Below are 22,189 nucleotides of genomic sequence, written 5' to 3'. Positions count from 1 at the left end.
CAAAACAAATGCTGGATTGTTATGTTAACACAGCCCATTTGCAATTTTATATACAACGGATGAGACGCCATTTCAATTTTAATATTGTATGGCTATAGTCTACACCAGCAGAATTGCTATGTTCATCTATGACCCGTGCCTCCACAAACAAAGCACAAATATTTTGACAATCTCAATCCTACATGCCTAATTAAAATAAACTTTATAAGCTGTAAGAAACATGCCGGTCACTCAACTGACTGTCTAATACACATATAGTCAGCTATAGCGGGAAGGCAGCCACGTTTCTAGCGGGGTTTCTAGCTACTAGGGTGGCTGGCACATTAAATTTTGATAGTCAGTATGATTTTTTGTCCATATTTGTGCGCTTGTAATGCTCAGCGCCATTGGTTAATACTAAAACTTAACAGTCTCTGCAACGGTGACTCATTTATTAAACACGGCTAACCCATGGTCAACAGACCTTCTTAATGATATTGCTTTCATAAGCTTTATGTAACAAATTTACTTTAAATGAACTCGCTCATATTATTTGACCAAAAAAAGTTTTCTCGATAATGCATCTGAATACACTGATTTTTAGGGATGTTAACGAGTTATTTTATCCTCGTTTATCGAAATTGCAGAAAAAATACGATTACTAAGTACTTTGGTTTTAGTGGGCTTCAAACTTACGCCGTTAAAGTCAAGATATATATACAACAAACGCCCTAAGCACTAGGCCCCTAGAACTTATGTAAATAACGGGTTACCACGAGTGCTAATGAATTATAATTCGCCAAAAATGCCACGAAGTGACCGCGGGTTCCGATGCTAGGTACATAAGTTCGACACCTGCTCGAGTTCTCTTCCATGTGAGTACGAGAGTAGTACGAGATTCTTCTTTAAAACTCGAGTTTAAGCAACATCGGTACGATCTGTGTACGACACTCTTTCGACAACCACAGAGATTTCTACGAGTTCTGCCGATATGTGCACAATATTATGACGAGTTATTAAGAGTGAGCTACGAGAATGTACGAGACAGGACGACACATGGTGAACTGCGTATAAATACAGTTGCTGCTGCACATCAGGACCAAATCCCAGTTGATCAGCATAGGTGACGCTTCGTAGCAATGACAGATAGACTTAGAAACCTCGAAATTCTTGCCCAGATGGAAGAAGGTGATGCAGAAGATGATCTTACGATTGCTCAGTTCCTATAGTACAGGCAACACAGAATACCAGTTATTTATTATTAAAAAGTGATCAATTTAAAATATCAATTATTTAAGTATCAACTGGGTGTACTTAACATATTATATGAAACCTTGTAAAATGTTAATACTATTCAGCATATTTCTGCATACTAGGAATATCTAATTTTACAGCTGGCCACAAAGAAGTCTTCTTCTCCTTGTGTTTGTAATCCTTTAGGCTATTATTGTAGAGTAAGGGGTTATCATGTAACAATTCTACCAAGAGTCCCTCTTGTCTGTCTGTAACATTGTTCTAGACCCGTTTTTCCTTTGGCCTGACATCTAGGCCGCTAGCATTACCAGCAGGAGACTGGAGCTCTTATCTGGCTCTAATTCTGGACCTTCCCCCTCCGGCTCTTTGTTGTTATTCTTAACAGAGTATTTCCTCTTTCTCATCGAAGGCATGACTAGTCTAACAATGGTTTACCTCTTGTAAACACATTGATGCTTACTGGTTGAAATCTTTAGGAGAAATGATGCAGTGATCTTTTATTGATATGATCACACTGAACTCGCCGGAAATCGCAACAGTCTCGAGGGTATGTCGAAGGGGTACATACAAACTCACAACAACTCGAACGAATATCGAGCAGAGATCGTAATAATGACCTCTTTAGTCGCTGCTAAACTCATAGATTGTCCAGCGACTTTTTGACGCGGCTGAGTATTTTATTTATGAGGAGACATGTCTTCGACCTGCAACTATAAGGCCTCGAGTCAAACACAACACCTGAAGAGTTATGCGAGTTGAAACTCGCAACAACTCGTAGCCGAAACTCGCTACAGTGTGACACGGGCTATAAGAGGGCAAGTCGAAATATTAAGGTTCTTTGTTTATTTCATTTAAAATTGTTATGTGGGAGTGGAAAAACTCGTATTCATGAATGTAATGCTTTTTGAATGCTATTCAGTCAAAGGTTAAGGCCACTTTTACGTTTGTAATGCATTTTCACTGAATATTGGCTTATACGGACATACTGAAGCGCGGATACCGTATGTGCTACCATCATACTGATTTGCTGATATGTGTTAATGGTCATGGATTCATAATAATTATATATTAGGTCAAGATCGCGATGAAATTATTTTGAAACGATTCAGCCAAAAAGGTGGACACAACTCAGGGCTTCAAACCCAAAGGCTAATTGAATTCCTGTCTGTTGATCAAATTTAAAGGTGGCTGCTTCTTTCTCTGTTTTATTGTATTGTATTGTATTGTATTGTATTTAATTGCATTTCATTTCATTTCATTTCATTTCATTTCATTCTATTCTATTCTATTCTATTCTATTCTATTCTATTCTATTCTATTCTATTCTATTCTATTCTCATTTAATACGTGTATAATTTCATTGCTATATGCAATCTGCTTTTTTACTTAATAAATGAACATCTTTCGTTTATTTGTATTGGACGCGTGACACCCAAGTTATAACATTTTATATATTTCGTTTTGTTCCTCTTGCGTAAGTAATCCGCAACATTTTTGACAACATGTAGCGAATTTGTTTGTGTGAAAATAAGTCTCTTAAGTGCTGGTATGGATAGTGCACTACAGACAACTATACATATCACACTTCACAAGATGTTGGCGTCTACTGACACATTGTTACAAACATCATAATGATAAAATCAGTATATCTCAAACATGTATATACATTGCCGTCAATATACACCAGTGTACATGTATTCTCACGATCGGCCGCATTGTCCCGTTGTCCAGTGAGGAGATCGGATTGTGGTTCAACTTCCGTAGGCGTGATCTAATGTAAACTACATGACGTAATCCATTGTAACCGCGTCCCTTTAATTCGTTGGCAGCATTTTCGCAAGTTGTGAAGTGTGGTGAAGAGCGTTGTGGCCGCATGTTGACACGAATGAAGGTTACGGGTGTGAAGTGTGGTGAAGAGCGTTGTGGCCGCATGTTGACACGAATGAAGGTTACGAGTCTTTAGAATGTATATCTTGAATTCGGTGAATGAGATAATAACTCGTGCAAGAATTTACTAAATTGAGCAAACATTCGGCCAACAATTCGTATCTTACAAAAAATAAATTGAAAAGTGTTTTTGAATGCCAGTATGTCAGTTCATAGTGTGTGTTTTTTCTCAAATGCCCCTTGATTGTTGTGAATGCACAATTTTATCTCATACAGGAGATATTTGAGACATAGGGCCGAGTGTTCAGAACATTGTTCAAGTAAACCGGATCGCTTTTAACTTTCAAATCTTAAACATTTTAAACAATTCATTGACAATCATGTGAACTGCGGTACTTTTCACAAATACTGAGACCAGTGGTTCAGCTATGCTTGTTTTATCTAAATACATCACCAACTAATAAAATATTTCTCCTTTAAAAGGTAATAAAGACGCCTTAAACAATGTTGTTTTATTTACTGATACTCGTATTAAAGCTGCAATCTCACAGATTAAACGTTTTGACAACTTTTTTATTTTTTGTCTTGGAACGAGCCATTTTTTTGCGAAAATCTATGGAAACCAGTTATAAAAAACTGCTGACAAAAACTTAGATCACAGATTTTTATATTTAAGTTCAAAAATGGATGTTTTATGCATTTTTCTTAAACCGTTAGTCCATAAAACATTTATTTTCGAACGGAAATATGAAAATCTACGGATTTTTTGTCAGCAGTCTTATATCATTGGTTTTCAGATATAAATGCAAAAATTTTCTCTTTCCAAGACCAAAAAATATAAAGTTGTAAACATGGTATTTCTGTGAGAGTGCAGCTTTATTTTTTATATATATATATATAATCAATTTAACAACCGTAAATTTTGAATGATAAACCTTTAACTTCTTAATAAAAATGCATTTATGGAAATATCAATTTTAATAGCTAAAATGCACAAATATTAAATGACTGGTGGGTCCTAAAATATTTAAGGAAACCAACGAAGGTAGAAATACCGATTTTTTCCACATCTTTCTTTCAAATTAAACACGGTCTCCTCCATAAGATTCATTTGTTTTCGATATCTATTCATCCTTTTTGGTGAATTGAAACAATTGTATTAATTTTAGTTCTGCTTATTTGGGAGTAAGAGTGCATCTTTAACAAAGATCTGAACATTCGGTCTGTCGTATCCTTACAGTATGAATGCATTCCTTTAATCGCACCGCTACGTTCACCAGAGAGCCATATAGCTTACAAGTAATGCATAACCTCGCTATCATCAAGGTCAGCGTTGTATAAGACATCGGAAGCAACCATGCCTCGTACTTGAACACATCCACAAGAAACATTGTTTAAGATGACAAGATGATATATACATACATGCTATCACTTAAGCCAAACTATTTTTTAACATTAAGATGACAAGATGATATACACATACATGCTATCACTTAAGCCAAACTATTTTTTAACATTAAGATGACAAGATGATATACACATACATGCTATCACTTAAGCCAAACTATTTTTTAACATTAAGATGACAAGATGATATACACATACATGCTATCACTTAAGCCAAACTATTTTTTAACATTAAGATGACAAGATGATATATACATACATGCTATCACTTAAGCCAAACTATTTTTTAAAACATATGCCCTCTTTTTATACGGTATTTTTCACCGGAAGTTGTTACTTTATTTTTTTCACAAAAAAACAGTTATCAAGCTCATGAAGAATCAAGTAGCCTTGCAAGGGTTTCCTTAAGATACACCCTTACTTTTTGTCTTCATCAATTTTGCTATCTTTCGCATCGTCAAACTTTTCCTGGTTTGGTCCTGCTGTAGTCTAAATACCCAAACACCGAAGGACAGATTACACTTGTCTTTTCTTTTATGTTGTTTACTTAGCGTGCACATAAAAATACTCAAACACATATCGTTAACCCCGGTTAACCACGACAACTCTTCCTTGCTTCAAACACTTAAATTTGAATTAAGATGGACATGAAAGTCTTATTCATTTTTAAAGCAAACCATTTATTTCTAAATACAGAAAGATATAAAACTTGGCCACTCGCCTTTGGAAAAAGTGGTTCAAATGCACGGTTTCCCTGGCCTTCAGTTTCATTTTTGCCGTAGCCTTTATCGTTTTTCCATTCATGGTTTCCATAGCGGACTGGGTTTCATTCTTGCCCTGATTGTAATCATTTTGCCATCCGTGGTTGCCCTAGCCGACTGAGTTTCATTGTTGCCCTGGTCGTTATCGTTTAGCCATGCATGGTTTCCCTAGCCTTGAGTTTTATTCGTTCCCTGGTCGTTATCGTTGAGCAATGCTTGGTTGTCCTAGCCGACTGATCTTCATTCTTGCCCTGGTCGTTATCGTTGAGCCATGCTTGGTTGTCCTAGCCGACTGATCTTCATTCTTGCCCTGGTCGTTATCGTTGAGCCATGCTTGGTTGTCCTAGCCGACTGATCTTCATTCTTGCCCTGGTCGTTATCGTTGAACCATGTTTGGTTGTCCTAGCCGACTGATCTTCATTCTTGCCCTGGTCGTTATCGTTAGGCCATGCATGATTACCATAGCCGACTGATTCTCATTCCGCCCTGGTCGTTATCGTTGAGCCATGCTTGGTTGTCCTAGCCGACTGAGTTTCATTCTTGCCCTGGTCGTTATCGTTGAGCCATGCTTGGTTGTCCTAGCCGACTGATCTTCATTCTTGCCCTGGTCGTTATCGTTGAGCCATGCTTGGTTGTCCTAGCCGACTGAGTTTCATTCTTGCCCTGGTCGTTATCGTTGAGCCATGCTTGGTTGTCCTAGCCGACTGATCTTCATTCTTGCCCTGGTCGTTATCGTTGAGCCATGCTTGGTTGTCCTAGCCGACTGATCTTCAGTCTTGCCCTGGTCGTTATCGTTGAGCCATGCTTGGTTGTCCTAGCCGACTGATCTTCATTCTTGCCCTGGTCGTTATCGTTGAGCCATGTTTGGTTGTCCTAGCCGACTGATCTTCATTCTTGCCCTGGTCGTTATCGTTAGGCCATGCATGATTACCATAGCCGACTGATTTTCATTCCCGCCCTGGTCGTTATCGTTAGGCCATACATGATTACCATAGCCGACTGAGTTTCATTCTTGCCCTGGTCGTTATCGTTGAGCCATGTTTGGTTGTCCTAGCCGACTGAGTTTCATTCTTGCCCTGGTCGTTATCGTTGAGCCATGTTTGGTTGTCCTAGCCGACTGATTTTCATTCCCGCCCTGGTCGTTATCGTTGAGCCATGCTTGGCTGTCCTAGCCGACTGAGTTTCATTCTTGCCCTGGTCGTTATCGTTGAGCCATGTTTGGTTGTCCTAGCCGACTGATTTTCATTCCCGCCCTGGTCGTTATCGTTAGGCCTTCCATGATTACCATAGCCGACTGATCTTCATTCTTGCCCTGGTCGTTATCGTTAGGCCATGCATGATTACCATAGCCGACTGATTCTCATTCCGCCCTGGTCGTTATCGTTGAGCAATGTTTGGCTGTCCTAGCCGACTGAGTTTCATTCTTGCCCTGGTCGTTATCGTTGAGCCATGCTTGGCTGTCCTAGCCGACTGATTCTCATTCCGCCCTGGTCGTTATCGTTGAGCCATGATTGGTTGTCCTAGCCGACTGATTTTCATTCCCGCCCTGGTCGTTATCGTTAGGCCTTCCATGATTACCATAGCCGACTGATCTTCATTCTTGCCCTGGTCGTTATCGTTAGGCCATGCATGATTACCATAGCCGACTGATTCTCATTCCGCCCTGGTCGTTATCGTTGAGCAATGTTTGGCTGTCCTAGCCGACTGATTTTCATTCCCGCCCTGGTCGTTATCGTTAGGCCATACATGATTACCATAGCCGAATGAGTTTCATTCTTGCCCTGGTCGTTATCGTTGAGCCATGTTTGGTTGTCCTAGCCGACTGATCTTCATTCTTGCCCTGGTCGTTATCGTTAGGCCATGCATGGTTACCATAGCCGACTGAGTTTCATTCTTGCCCTGGTCGTTATCGTAAGACCATACATGATCACCATAGCCGACTGAGTTTCATTCTTGCCCTGGTCGTTATCGTTGAGCCATGTTTGGTTGTCCTAGCCGACTGATCTTCATTCTTGCCCTGGTCGTTATCGTTAAGCCATGTTTGGTTGTCCTAGCCGACTGATCTTCATTCTTGCCCTGGTCGTTATCGTTAGGCCATGCATGATTACCATAGCCGACTGATTCTCATTCTCGCCCTGGTCGTTATCGTTGAGCCATGTTTGGTTGTCCTAGCCGACTGATCTTCATTCTTGCCCTGGTCGTTATCGTTGAGCCATGTTTGGTTGTCCTAGCCGACTGATTTTCATTCTTGCACTGGTCGTTATCGTTAGGCCATACATGATTACCATAGCCGAATGAGTTTCATTCTTGCCCTGGTCGTTATCGTTAAGCCATGCATGGTTGCCCTAGCCGACTGAGTTTCATTCTTGCCCTGATTGTCATCGTTTTCCCATGCATTGTTACCTTAGCCGAGTTTCATTCTAGCCCTGGTCGTTATCGTTTCACAATGGCTCCTTACCCTAGCTGACATAGTTTCATTTTTGCCCTGGTCGTTATCGTTTCACTATGGCTCCTTACCCTAGCTGACATAGTTTCATTCTTGCCTTTGTCGTTATTGTTTCACCATGGCTGCTTACCCTAGCTGACAGAGTTTCATTTTTCAGTTTCGTTTCTCATGGCGTTGTCGATATTTATATGGTGTTGGTGGTGGTCTTCTTGTGTTGTTGTTGATATTGTTGATGATGATGATTTTAAAACAATTGTTACACTGTTATCGTCTCATTAAATATGTTAACATCATATCAAACTCGGTCTCTTAAATGAACTCATTCAGGTACCAGTTATTTTAACGTCCTAATTTGGCAATAGTGAAAGTCACACAAACAAGTACGTTCTATCTTACTCAAAGTCAAAGCATGCCTATAATCCTCTGCCAAGGTTGAGGGTGATAACAGAAACCAAGATTTGTAACATCAACATCTACATTGAGGATGATCCACATTTAATCCACTGGCTTCAGTGTGTACAGGTTGTTAAACATCGCCAGTCACGGGGACACTGTATTCTGATAAGGACAAACGAACTGAAGCAGGCCAGCAAACGAAATATACTTGCATGGACTCTTGGCTTGACATGTTGTGAAAATAATAACATTTAACATTTTTGGAGAGTGTTCGAGGTTAAAAAAAGCGCTACAAAGATATTTGCGGGAACTACACACAATTTACTGGAAGATCAACATCAACATTATTCGAGTGTTTAAATAAATTCATGAACTAACGATATACTGAAGCAATAGCTACGTCATATAAAGAATATCTTCATACAGAACAATCTAGTGGTACAACCGGAAAACTGTCCATGAATATGGTGTTTGTAAAAGTGTGCAGCTTGAACACGACAAAGAACGAAACCGAAGTTTTCTAGCATGATACAGTAAGCTACTTTTATTGCACAACCTGGACTTCAATATGTGGAAAATCTTCATGTTCACCTTTATTTTGCTCAAGGTAAGGATAGTTTGAAGGCGTAATTGTTGCTTTTTAAAAGTATTACTGTTCCGATTTTTTTAGGTCCGGTATATTTTGCACTTTCAGAGCTAAACTAAATGTGATCAAATATATCTGGGATTTATGAAAATAATACAAATGTCTACATGAAAAATTCCAAAAATGGTCAGTGGGGCCGTTTGTAAGGTTTAAAAACAAGAAAGTATTCTAATGTTTTTGATGAAAAATACCAAAAAGTATGATGTGTTACATATAGCATTACGGAGTTAAGTGAACATTTCTTAAAGGCATCACGTTGGCAAAATATACAGGGGGGGGGGGATCTTTTAGTCGAAACTACAATGATCTTAAATCTGTATAAAGTATAAACGTCACAGATGGCAACACATTGATTGTTGTATTTCCTCAACTCCGTATTTATGTTAAATGCTGGCTAATCTTCAGTTCACTAACATATGTAGCAAAATAATGAAACCATGACCCTTAGGGCGTTTTTGTTGATACCGAACTAGTTTAAGTTTTGGTTTCAAGGGTTTCGGCGGTTTGGAAATCTGTTTCAAAATAGTGTTTCAACACATGTGGTGGATCACTGTCCATAATGTTTTTTTTTTCAAAGTGATCTAGTTTTCGGGTTAAACGAACAGACGAAACCACCTCCGAAGACGGTTTCGATAGTTTCAAAAACCAGTTTCAATTTTCGCAAAACAAATGATAAAACTGTTTTTCATTTTATTTGAAACTATCAAAACAAAAACACACTTCATGAACCGACATAAAACCAAAACTAGTTTATTACCAAAACATACCCTAAAGATAATTTCAAATTACGACTAAAATCGATTAAGATCTTTATTGAGATGTCCCTGAGGCTCCGTGTTCGGAAGATGGAGAACCCTGTTGTTGTTTTCAAAACATATAACATACTTCATACAAGTCTGCTGGTTAACTATACATTGTGAAGAGTATAAAATGAACAGATTAACGTTTAGATCATTTGCTTCTCTGAGTCTGAGTTGAGAGAATTTTGAGCCGTCCAAAAGACCCGCCGTTGTAAACATGGGCACATGTCTGTCCTTCAAAACGAGTGGTGTGAAGGTATGCAAGTGATAATGGCAAGTGAGGCCATGATGTTCGGTAGCACAATACCGCGTGAGGGAAGCTGCAAACTAAGCAGAAAACAAACCAAAACGTCTTCCTGGTGAAGTTAAGCTCTGCCAATACAGTTTGCAGCAATATATTGGAACATGCCACAACTGTTAGCCACTTCTCATTAAAAATTCCCTCTTAAGTAAACTGGTGTAATTTAAGTGTTTGACTGAATCTAAAAAGAAGGTTGTGTCGGCGTGCGAAAGAGGAAAACAGAAGATAGTAAGTCTACAATTTCATGAGAATTCGCCCTAAAGGTCCATCTAGTTTGTTTTGTTTATAAGTTATTCGAGGGTGTTGATATATGCTTTTACCTGATTGAGCCTTCTCTTAGCAACAAACCTATTCCTTATTATCTACTTTGCTATGTTTTCAGAGAACGTAATAATGATTTGAAAGTGTTTGTTATTTAATGTGTTCTTTATTAGCCACTTCCTGATATAATTAACTCGTGAGATTGAAGTATATTTCATCTTCATTTAAATTCTTCGTGATGATATAAACACAGTTTGTACAATGGTCAATCACGGATAAAGATACAATCTTGGAGGTGAACAATATATCTTTTACTAAAATAGCTTACTATATATGGGCATCTAAGTATACAAAAACATTGGTGTATCAGTTTATAAACTGTTTTGCGTTTTGATTCATACATAAACTAAACTCCATGCGTATATCGACTTCAAAATGTTATAAACGTCATCTGTATCCGTTCAAATAGTTTAAACAAAACTTTTAAATATTTTAAATATATTTTAAATTTATAAAATAGCTTTTGATAAGCTCTGTTATAGACAGGTATTAAGTGTTTGGATACTGGAATTGTCATCATAGTTTCAACTACAGTCTCGGGATTACAGTAACACACCCATCCTAGCCAAAGAGGCTGTTTTGGTCAAACCCAAAATTTCATTTTTTTAAGTCAACATCAATTAAGCACAATGTCTCATTCAAACAATTCATTTCGTACCAATGTCCCTGTTATCAGGGTGGCTTCTTGAAGTATTAAGAGCCACATGATTTTAACGTCCTACCCTACGTATGTAAATGGTCTAATGTTAGACGAGCATTTGTCATTGTCCTTATCAGGGAGAAAGGACGTTTACTCATAAATAATTAACTTTAAGTTCTCCTTACATTTGTAATACTTTTCATGACTAATGAATTGAATATAATTTGTATATACCGGCATGCAACGACTGTCACTATGTTATATATGCCAATACTTTCCCGGAGTTGCAAAATATACCACAGCAGATCAAAAGTGAAGGACACAGACTTTTCAAACATAAACAGTTTGGGAGGAAACTGCATTTTCTTATCTGTATATTACGAATTGACCCTTTAGCGGTTTACCGATGTTTTGTACAATCCGGAGTCATTTAGAGAACTTTTGACAGCGTCTGAAACCACTCCGACACCCTGGATTTTGACAAATGTATTTGCTCCAGGAGCGAGATTTTACAACACAGTTTGCAAGTTTTTTTTCTACCCCCGTCCCCACCCCAACCCCTACCCCCGGCCTGTTGCAAAGCATTAATAGAAGCAATTAGGTCCACTAGATAAGCCACTGGAACTGTTTTACACATGCCCTTCTGTTTCTACATGTAGTTGTCATGCAAGGAAACGAATGGCACTAATTTGGAGTGACTAAATACTTTTGGATGATACTTTTTATGCTGCAATCGAAATGTTTCAATCTATATTCTATATCGTGCGATCGTTGACTTAACTACAAATGCCAAATTGATAACTGTGTAGGCTGAATTTAGATCAATTTCGTAACCACGGACAAGCGTTCAATTGCATTTACATGGAAATCAACTACAAAAACTTACAGATAATGTCAACCATCGTAAAAATATTGAGACAGCCACACATTCCTGTGGTCGTAGAAATGTGCTTGTCTTAAATTGAACTATTTTGAAATGTTAGTTCAATAGTGCATCAGACAATCTATGATTCTGTTTTCTACTATTTCTATTTTTATTTATTGCATTAGAAGATCTTTTATTAGAAGCCACCCTTTTTTAGTTATAGAACACACTAGTCCCATACCAATGCAAGGGCTCAAATGAAATTTGGTTCCATAACTTATGTAACAACGTAAATGTATCGTCATGCAATAAAATATGATAAATTATGAATAATGTGGACTGGTAATAGTGATTTGATGACATTGTTTATGCAGAAACAACAACAACAACAAGAACAACATTAATCTGTATAGTAGAATAACACACACACATACACACGCACGCACGCACGCACGCACGCACGCCCGCACGGACACGGACACACTACAAAGTTTTTTATTTAACCAAACATGTATATAATATACATATAGTTTATCATTTAACCAAACATGTTATAAAATATAATACCAGAATTGACATATGTATACTATGCTGGAATTAAAACAATAATATTTTTTTACAGGGAATATAAAAAAATGTATATTCTGGAACTGAAGAATTACCACATAATGACGCTCGAACTATAAAATGGTAGATTCTCACTTAGTTTGACAATATAATCCCTCTTGACGTCATTGCAAAACAGTTCTGATTTCATGTTCCGTGTTTTGCAGTATGAGGCTGGACATTAAGTGTTTTCAGTAATTTCGTATAACCTCTTCAACGACAAAACACTTAAAGATTATTTTGCACATCAACAATGTTCACCAATGAGATCAAATCTCATATATAGGGTGTAACTGTTTTTGCAATAAACTTGGTTTTACCCGTAAGTTTAAGGTATTTTGATGGTGCAACAGTTGATATAGTCATTCGTTACAAATCATGAAAATAAATTATTCCGTGCCAATTCCCTTGTTGTCAGGATGTACCCATTGTTTCCGGAAGAGAAACTTTGGTAGTGGTTAACTCACTATAAACGTGGAGCCAGGCGAGCATATCACATACCTCGTGTACGCAGAAAACCGAGCCATTTACTCATAAGATTCATTATTACACCCTCGAAGTTAATTGGTAAGTTTGTCATTCTTGACTTATGTTTGAAATATTAACCAATGATGTCATGACAGATCAAACGAGAGGAAAATAGGCGCATCGGGCAGTATAAGGACAACTTAGATTGCAACAAGACTCTTGTAAACACTCAAATGTTAATCCGCACGACATAAAGTGCCCCCTAAATGCACACCTCCTGAAATTTGAATCGTTTTCTTTTCCGTAAGCTCGCGTTAATGTGAGAATATGGTGTAAACAAAGAGAATCCATTTAAAGGGAATCACCAATGAATGGGGAACTTCGTATCGTGCGGATTGATACACAACGCGAGTGTTTACAAGATATTTCACTGAGTGAAGTAGTCCCAAAAAAGAAACACTGCTACACTTACAATGTAGACCGCCCGTTAACTCAGCGGTAAAGCGTCTTATTCGGGTGCGAATGTCCTGGGTTCAATCCCCGAACGCGACGTTTGAAAACGACAATAATAATATATCCCTTGCTTGCTATAAGAGGGTAATACTGGGAAATGTTTAGTACTCAACAGGGGCGGCTCCAGGAGGTGACGTTAGAGGGGGTGTAACTTTTTGACATGCGCCCCTCCCTAAGAACCGAATATATATATCATAAACTATTTGCATGTTGGTTTGGGGTTACTGTTTCAAGACCATTGTAACAATTTGTAGCCAAAAAAGGTGCATTTCAGCATATTTTATAACTTTTTTCTCTCCCATATTGAAATAAAAAGTAAACTTAAAATGATAGCATTGGCAAAGGTCCCACCATTCTCCTTCGCTTTAACTATATAAACAGTCGTTTCATACAAGGTTTCTCATGATACCATAACAAAGAAAGGAAAATAATGTATAATGTATGTTCTGACAAACTTGAAAAATATTGCTATACCACGAGAAATCAGAAGACTATGGTATTGTTTCTCCTTCATACTAAATATCTCCCTCTGCTTTAAAGCTGCACTCTCACAGATTGAACGTTTCGACAACTTTTATTTTTTATTTTTTGTCTTGGAACGAGCCAATGTATGCGAAAATGCATGGAAAACAGTCATATAAGACTGCTGACAAAAATAGGACCGCAGAGTTTTATATTTAAGTACAAAAATTGATGCTTTATGCATTTTTTAAACCGTTAGTAACGCTTTAGTCATAAATATAATTGTTTAACCCAATCGTCAAAGGCCACTTGTAAATGCAGGAATGCATAACATGATCTACATTTTATAATAGTATTTCAAAATATGATATTGGTGAATGGTCTACCTACTCAACATACAAGGAGTCAGGCGAGGATTTTAGATTACTCTTGCTCAGCGCATGATGCGTCATTAACTCATATTATAAATAGTTTCAACCTCAAACATTAGTTTATTTAAAACGTGTCATCCTTGACAAATATTTATATTATCAGCCAACTTAGTTTCTACAGATGCCATAGGAGATCAAACGAGTTCGGGACTTGACTTTATCGTACAGTTTTGTGTATCTTTCCACCAGAAACGCAACAGGGACTACTTCATTCTGTGAGAAAGTTTGTAAACTCTCATGTACCGATCCGCACGACATGAATGGGTCCTTAATGAAATTTGCCGGGTCCCAATTGTTCCCGGGGATACATTCCTTGGTATCCGACCAATGGTCATCATTTTGAGGAATGTTTCATGACCTGAGAAGCGAACACGCTGCCGGATTCTGATTAAACACCGATCCATCAAGCGGAGGAATTTGCGGTACCCAGTCTCTCTGATAACGAGTGTACACCTCTTTGGGGTCCCGCAAAGTCGCCTGATGGGTTTTAAAGATCCTTACTTAATTGTTTTAAATACCTACATTCCATTTAGCGAAGGAGAATGGTGGGATATTTGCCAATGTTATCATTTTCCTTTCTTTAATGAGGTTGAACACTGAAAAGTTAATTCGTTAGCAGGGATGACAAATGTGTCCATCAGTGACCTTTACAGGTACTTTCGCTAAAACGGAGGTTAAAAGCTCGTTTATTCACAGCTAGATTTGTTAAAGAATTAGACTTTACGTACAAATGTTGAATGTATTGATATAAATAGAAAAATTGTCGTTTATAGTAATCGGCGTCCTCCAATTTCAGAGCGTAGGGTTGATGTAGCTTTTAACTTATGTCAATATACATTTGCATGGTGAGTAAATTAATAGTGAAACTAAGTACTTGTCTTTCGATATACATGTTTGTATGTAAATACTTATATTATACATGTTATCGGACTACAATTACTTTTAAGTGCCATTAAGTAAATAAACAAAACACCATCTATTCGATAACATGGGTTTCATTAAATGGTTTGAATAACACTATACATGCAACATACACACTGCAAGTCTACTAAGGAAACCAATTATGACACCTTTATTACTATTAAGAGTCATTAAGTAAATACACAAAACACCATCTATTCGATAACATGGGTTTCATTTAATGGTTTGAAAGTAGATGCCATGGCTCTTTGAATAACACCATACATGCAACACACAAACGGCAAGTCTACTAAGATGACGGCCAACTTATTAGCGGTTATGGCATGCTTACTTTCTACGTTAACATTTAATATTTAATATAACATTTGTGCGAAAACAATTTCTGTGTGCGGTAACGCTGAGGATATACTTTAAAGAATAGAGTATTGTTCAAAATTACAAAATGTCTTTTTTTCTTTAACTGATATGGACACTTTATGGACATGTGGGCCCAACGGCAAAAACAACACATAGCCCAACAAGGCTAACACATGTCCATATAAGTCATGCCCAACCGCTCAATGTAAAACTGTCAAAGAACTTATTTCAAATTATGAGAGCCACGCCGATGGAATGTTCCATGTATGTTCTATGATCTGTTAATCGTCGTCGCTGACTTCCGTTTACCCTTCGTCCCTGTACTAGCGCGATGATACAACACGTGTAAATCTGGACCAGTGGATCCAATCGTAACGACTCGGTCATCTCCGGCAAGCTTCGAGATAGACTCAATTATGTTGGATAATGGCCGAGGTGTTGCAACAAAGCTTATCAAATGGTTTGGCGGATATGTTTTAAAGTGTCCGAAAGAGAATTATTTATAACAAATCACAGTAAAAGATACTAATAAGCGTGGCATGCACCAACCTTTATGTTTGACCTATTGAAAAGGTCACGGCGGTGTTAAGTGGGAGTTTATATTTGTACCAGAATAAACAAATGAGAAACTTCGCAACGATGAGCAAATTTCGAAGACAGAATAATACGACACATTGACCTATTTATTTATAGACCGGAAACAGTTTATCATAATGTATGAAGTCATTATATATCATGTGATATCATATAATTAAGTAATTTACTTTAATATAAAGCAGTGAAATGTGAAGTTCATATGTGTACCTTGTTCTATAATGGTTTGCGAGTAGTAATACACGATGTTATACATAGTTAGGCATGACGTTATACAGTGTTAGACATGTAGTATTATAAGATATATCGCATCTGGTTGTACAGTTTATCTGCCATTTTACAGGTGGAGCTCGGAGCAGGAGATGGGACATTTTACGTTAGCCTGCAAAAGTATGAGAATCAAGCACTCATTGACTGCTGTAAAAATGAAACACGGCCTGAGGAATGTGTGTGTTCGCTCTCGTTTGGGGTTGTAGTGACGGGCCTCAACTCGTGAGTACAGTCTGGCTTTGAGTACAATCTGGCTAAAGATTTGGTAAATGTGTTTATTTCGAGATGTGTTTTACTAAAGGGTAATAATATTGATGCACGATTATTTAGTTAAACACATTAAAAGGCACTGGTAGTTTGAGAAATAAACAAAACTTTTGATTTGCACTTCATTTTTTTAGGTGTATTTATATCTTTAAGGTCATCTGCGGGTAAGGAATGGCGTTCACCAGCTGCGTTAACACCGTCCGATGCCACTGTAATCGACCATGAGGATCAATTCCCCAACCCTTTAAGCTACAACTTCACAAGATGGGAGGTGAGTGGTGTTTTTGTTAGAATCATTGTATATGGTTAATTGTATATATATGTGGCGCATAGTGTTAAAGTGTTTATGAGTACGTATACAAGTCGTATGTCATACTTAAATCATAAAGGGACTTTCTCACATTTTTTTATTTTGGTGACATCTTAAAAAAAATTAGTTCAAATTTAGTTATTTCATTTAACTGTACTGTAGGGTAGTTGATTCTTTCAAAAAGGCAAACCGCAGTACCGTGCAGTAACTAGCGTATCGATTAACTACAGCGCTAATCACTTTTACGCACGCAACATATTGCACGGCAGGTTGATAACATGGTACACACCAAGTGCATTACCCGCTACCAACATGATTGATATTGTACATAACTCGCGCTAGTAGGTCGGATAGTCGGTGTAGGAACTATTTCTTTAACATAATGACGACTTACCATTGTTATGTAATGTTATCGTAATATGTATTAACTTAAATGTTTCGATAAGACGTGAGAGATCCCGCTCATGTTTTTGGACTTATTTTCTTTCCACGGTTATGCATCTGAAAACACTTTATTATAATTATTTTACTCCTGGATACCACACTTTATTTCGTCATAAAAATGCTTTTTGCAAAACATAAGCGAGCCTCCTTAAAATTTACAACTACTAGGCGGTAAACATCCTTGTAAATTGCTTTAAGAAGGTGAGTTCGAGCGAGGAAAATCATGCAACATTTCCACCTCAACTTCCATTGCTTAAATGAACTGCCTTGAAATCGGCAATTGCAGTTATCATCCGATCAACGCAACATCTTCGGATATGTTCGGATCGCTAATCGCCGCATGTCAATATACATGAACATTTTTTATTTTGTTATTGTTTGTATTGTGTCAGCAGGTTCCACAAACAATAAATACTAAATAGAAAGTGTTATGATATGATATGTTAAATTTATTGTTGCGATAAATGTTTCAATTGAAATACGTTTAAAGCTGCACTCTCACAGATTGAACGTTTTGTTTTGACAACTTTTCTTATTTTTTTTGTCTTGGAACGAGCCAATTTTTACGAAAATCCATGAAAAACAGTTATATACGACTGCTGACAAAAAAAAATAATAGATAGCAGATTTTTATATTTAAGTTCGAAAATAGATGTTTTGTGCATTTTTCTTAAATCGCAAGGAACGGTTTAAGCCATAAAACATAAATTTTCGAACGGAAATATAAAACTCTACTTTCTGATTTTTTGTCAGCAATCTTATATCATTGGTTTGTCGATATTAACACAAACACTTTCTCTTTTCAAGACAAAAAAATAATACTAAAAAAGTCGAAAAATGGTATATCTGTGAGAGTGCAGCTTTAAAAGTAATTTCAAGCGGTTGATCTTCTTTCGCGTTATTCTGACGTCATTTGAATAAATGTTTCCGGTTACACTCGGATCGTTCTATTAACCGAATGGGTGAGAAAGGTTTACTGTGAGGATTTCCTAAACGAAATGAAGTATTTTTTAAACAAGTATTGAATGAAATTATGAACTACTGGTTTAAATATAAGTTATGAATTGCTGGATTAATGTCATTATCGTGGATATGAACGCAATTGGGCTGGTCAAAGTACCCTTGGAGTCCTTCGCATTTATGAGCAACACTGTGATTGTCCAACCAATACGCGCAGTCACAACCTAGCGTCTATAGTCGAATAAGCACCTTAGAACGCATATATAAGTTTCCGGTTTCCGGAGGCTGGAACCAGAGGCCTCATGAGTCTAATAAGCTTCACATAGCATATACCTCTTGTACATCGTGGTATTCAATCATCAACCTAAATAACTAATTCTATGTTCTGTTGTTGCAGTGTGACGTTAACGTGACGGTTAAGGTGTACAAGGGGAGTAACTCCAGTGACGTTGTGGACGAATTTATGGTGACATATACGGATTCCTTTCCCCGTGTTTGGTTCATGAACCAGACAATTACAACTAACAATAGCGCCTCGTAAGTATGAAGGGTTGCCATTGAAAATATAAGTTCATTCTAATTTAAAAGAGCTGGAAACCAATCGGTGCATATTAACTAACGTCTTGCGTTTGAAACCAAGGCCCAGAAAAGCGAATGATTAAATATAATCATTTTCCTTTAGTTAAGTAGGAATATTTGGTCCAAAATAGTATTTACTAAAATGTGTATATAATTGTTAATTTTGATATTTGCAACATATATGACCAGTAGTATCATTACTACTCTTCTAAAAACAAGTGAGTACAATTCAAATTTTAAAATTTTGAGTTTGCATTCTCAAACTCAGACTAAAGATGTTAGTGGAAATGGACCCAGGGTATCTTTAAAGGGGTCAATATGAGAGGAACCCTTGTGAAGGTCGAGCCAAATAACTTTTGGGTGAGAGGTTGATACCAAAATAATATTATCACACCCCACGACCTTCATTTTAAAGATGGGCGCGTGATAAAACAAAGGTCGAACTCAACTCTGAGATTAAGAGGCTTGGTAGACCAAAAGGTTGCATGCAGATACACACTGTTGTGCTGACATTGAGTTTTTGCTTACCGAAAGATTGACCACATTACCACGTGTTTTTCAGAGCCACGTTTATAACGCGGTACATGTGCGGAAAAGGACACGAGAATGTTGGCGACTGTGTCGACAGTAACCTGACCGACACTTGTCAGACCCCGTCCTCAACGGTAACGTACTTTCCCGACACGGTCACGACAGAGGAGACCACAGTTACCACAGAGACAACAGCTCCAACGACCACAACGATGCAAGATACAACAACTGAAATAGTGGATTCGACTACGACCGAGGATCCTACCACGTCAACAACAACAACAACATCAACAACAACAAGCATGCGTCCTTCTACGACAACAACGGTAACACCAACCAGCATGACCACGTCTACACCCACTCCAGCGAAAACGTCAACATCAACATCAACAACAACAACAACAAAAACAACTACAACAACACCACCAACAACAACAACCAAGCGTCCTTCAACGACAACAACGGTAAGACCAACCAGCACGACTACGTCTACGGCCACTCCAGCAAACACACCAACAACAACTAGAAAGCAAACAACGACCTTAAGTGCCACACCCACACAAACAGCTGCGAAAACGACACCCAAAGGCATGACGCGGGATCCCACTGACGGCACTAGTCAGATCGATGACAACAACGCCGCCTACTGGCCGGCCATCGTCGGCGGTATTCTTGGAGCCGTGGCGGTGTTCGCCGCTACCGGATTTATATGTTACTTTAACCGGCAAAAGTAAGTTGAAAAACATATATTCAGTTATGTTTTGTTGAATTCTATATGCAATTTACGGGATTGGAAGGATGAGGGGTGGGGCAGGGCTATTTTCACTGATTTTCCTCTGCTTAAATAAATATTGTCAGACTTGTGCACCCGCCTTCTGTCATGAAGCTCCTACATTATTTATGTCTCTTATCAAATTAAAGAGATCATTATTCAAGTGCATGTATTTTATTTTGCAACTTGTGATCAATTTAATATGTCTATTGTAATAATAGGCTTTAATAATAATTCAATGCTCGTCATAGCAAGAAATATAAACAAGGGAACCTATTTAAAAAACTTTTTTTTTAAATTAGACCTAAAAACGTTACAGAAATATCTTAAATGATATGGAACTGTAATATATAACATTGGACCGATTGTCGAGAATTTTCATATTTAAAGTTAGCAACGTGATGAATAACATTGTACCGATTTAGCTACATTTATCAAAGTTCTCGACAATCGGTCCAACGTTATTCATCACGTTGTAAACTTAAACAAAGTTCTGAACAATTTGCCCATTGTTATATACCACGTTGGAAACTTTATACGTTAGAAACTTTATCAATGTTCTGGACAATCGGCCCATTGTTATATACCACGTTGGAAACTTTATACGTTGGAAACTTTATACGTTAGAAACTTTATCAATGTTCTGGACAATCGGCCCATTGTTATATACCACGTTGGAAACTTTAACAAAGTTCTGGACAATCGGCCCATTGTTATATACCACGTTGGAAACTTTATCAAAGTTCTGGACAATCGGTCCAATGTTATATATCACGTTTTTAACTTTATCAAAGTTCTGGACAATCGGCCCAATGTTATATATCACGTTTTTAACTTTATCAAAGTTCTGGACAATCGGTCCAATGTTATATATCACGTTTTTAACTTTATCAAAGTTCTGGACAATCGGCCCAATGTTATATATCACGTTTTTAACTTTATCAAAGTTCTGGACAATCGGCCCAATGTTATATATCACGTTTTTAACTTTATCAAAGTTCTGGACAATCGGCCCAATGTTATATACCACGTTGGAAACTTTAACAAAGTTCTGGACAATCGGTCCAATGTTATATATCACGTTTTTAACTTTATCAAAGTTCTGAACAATCGGCCGATTGTTATATACCACGTTTTTAACTTTATCAAAGTTCTGGACAATCGGTCCAATGTTATATATCACGTTTTTAACTTTATCAAAGTTCTGAACAATCGGCCGATTGTTATATACCACGTTTTTAACTTTAACAAAGTTCTGGACAATCGGCCCAATGTTATATATCACGTTTTTAACTTTTACAACGTTCTGAACAATCGGCCCAGTGTTATATACCACTTTGGAAACTTTATCAAAGTTCTGGACAATCGGTCCAATGTTATATATCACGTTTTTAACTTTTACAACGTTCTGAACAATCGGCCCAATGTTATATATCACGTTTTTAACTTTTACAACGTTCTGGACAATCGGTCCAATGTTATATATCACGTTTTTAACTTTTACAACGTTCTGAACAATTGGCCCAGTGTTATATACCACGTTTTTAACTTTATCAAAGTTCTGGACAATCGGTCCAATGTTATATATCACGTTTTTAACTTTATCAAAGTTCTGGACAATCGGTCCAATGTTATATACCACGTTTTTAACTTTATCAAAGTTCTGGACAATCGGTCCAATGTTATATACCACGTTTTTAACTTTATCAAAGTTCTGAACAATTGGCCCAGTGTTATATACCACTTTGGAAACTTTATCAAAGTTCTGAACAATTGGCCCATTGTTATATACCACGTTTTTAACTTTTACAACGTTCTGAACAATCGGCCCATTTATTAACTTATGATGACCTGTATATGAAATTAAATGCTTTCAGGAAACTACAGAAGAGACAAGAAATTTACAACGTCAATCCGAAGGTGTTGAGAAATTTTGAAGAATTCACAGAAAATGGAACTTCCGGAAGAGCAGACCTTCCAATGGAAACAGAACAACATTAA

General features: G+C 37.4%; 1 protein-coding gene across 1 annotated transcript; it reads left to right on the top strand.

Moving 5' to 3' along the window:
• The first annotated feature begins 9,793 nt into the window (after positions 1 to 9,793).
• Positions 9,794 to 22,189, top strand: LOC128228765 (location of vulva defective 1-like). Its single transcript, XM_052940264.1, has 7 exons — positions 9,794 to 9,832; positions 16,399 to 16,547; positions 16,746 to 16,863; positions 18,704 to 18,843; positions 19,448 to 19,789; positions 19,964 to 20,146; positions 22,066 to 22,189. The coding sequence occupies exons 1-7, from the start codon at positions 9,794 to 9,796 to the stop codon at positions 22,187 to 22,189; spliced, it is 1,095 nt and encodes a 364-aa protein (XP_052796224.1).

The sequence above is a fragment of the Mya arenaria genome, chromosome 3 (genome assembly GCF_026914265.1).
Source record: "Mya arenaria isolate MELC-2E11 chromosome 3, ASM2691426v1".
In the NCBI taxonomy this organism is placed as follows: Eukaryota; Metazoa; Mollusca; class Bivalvia; order Myida; family Myidae; genus Mya; species Mya arenaria.
Note: the sequence above shows the minus strand (reverse complement) of the source record. Positions and strands in the feature narration are given on the sequence as shown.

Bases quoted from the DNA above. Each gene is read 5' to 3' on its own strand.
- LOC128228765 (XM_052940264.1), top strand. From the start codon at position 9,794: ATGGGCACATGTCTGTCCTTCAAAACGAGTGGTGTGAAG. The intron at 9,833-16,398 runs GTATGCAAGTGA...GCCATTTTACAG, and splicing joins TCAAAACGAGTGGTGTGAAG to GTGGAGCTCGGAGCAGGAGA. The intron at 16,548-16,745 runs GTGAGTACAGTC...TATATCTTTAAG, and splicing joins GTAGTGACGGGCCTCAACTC to GTCATCTGCGGGTAAGGAAT.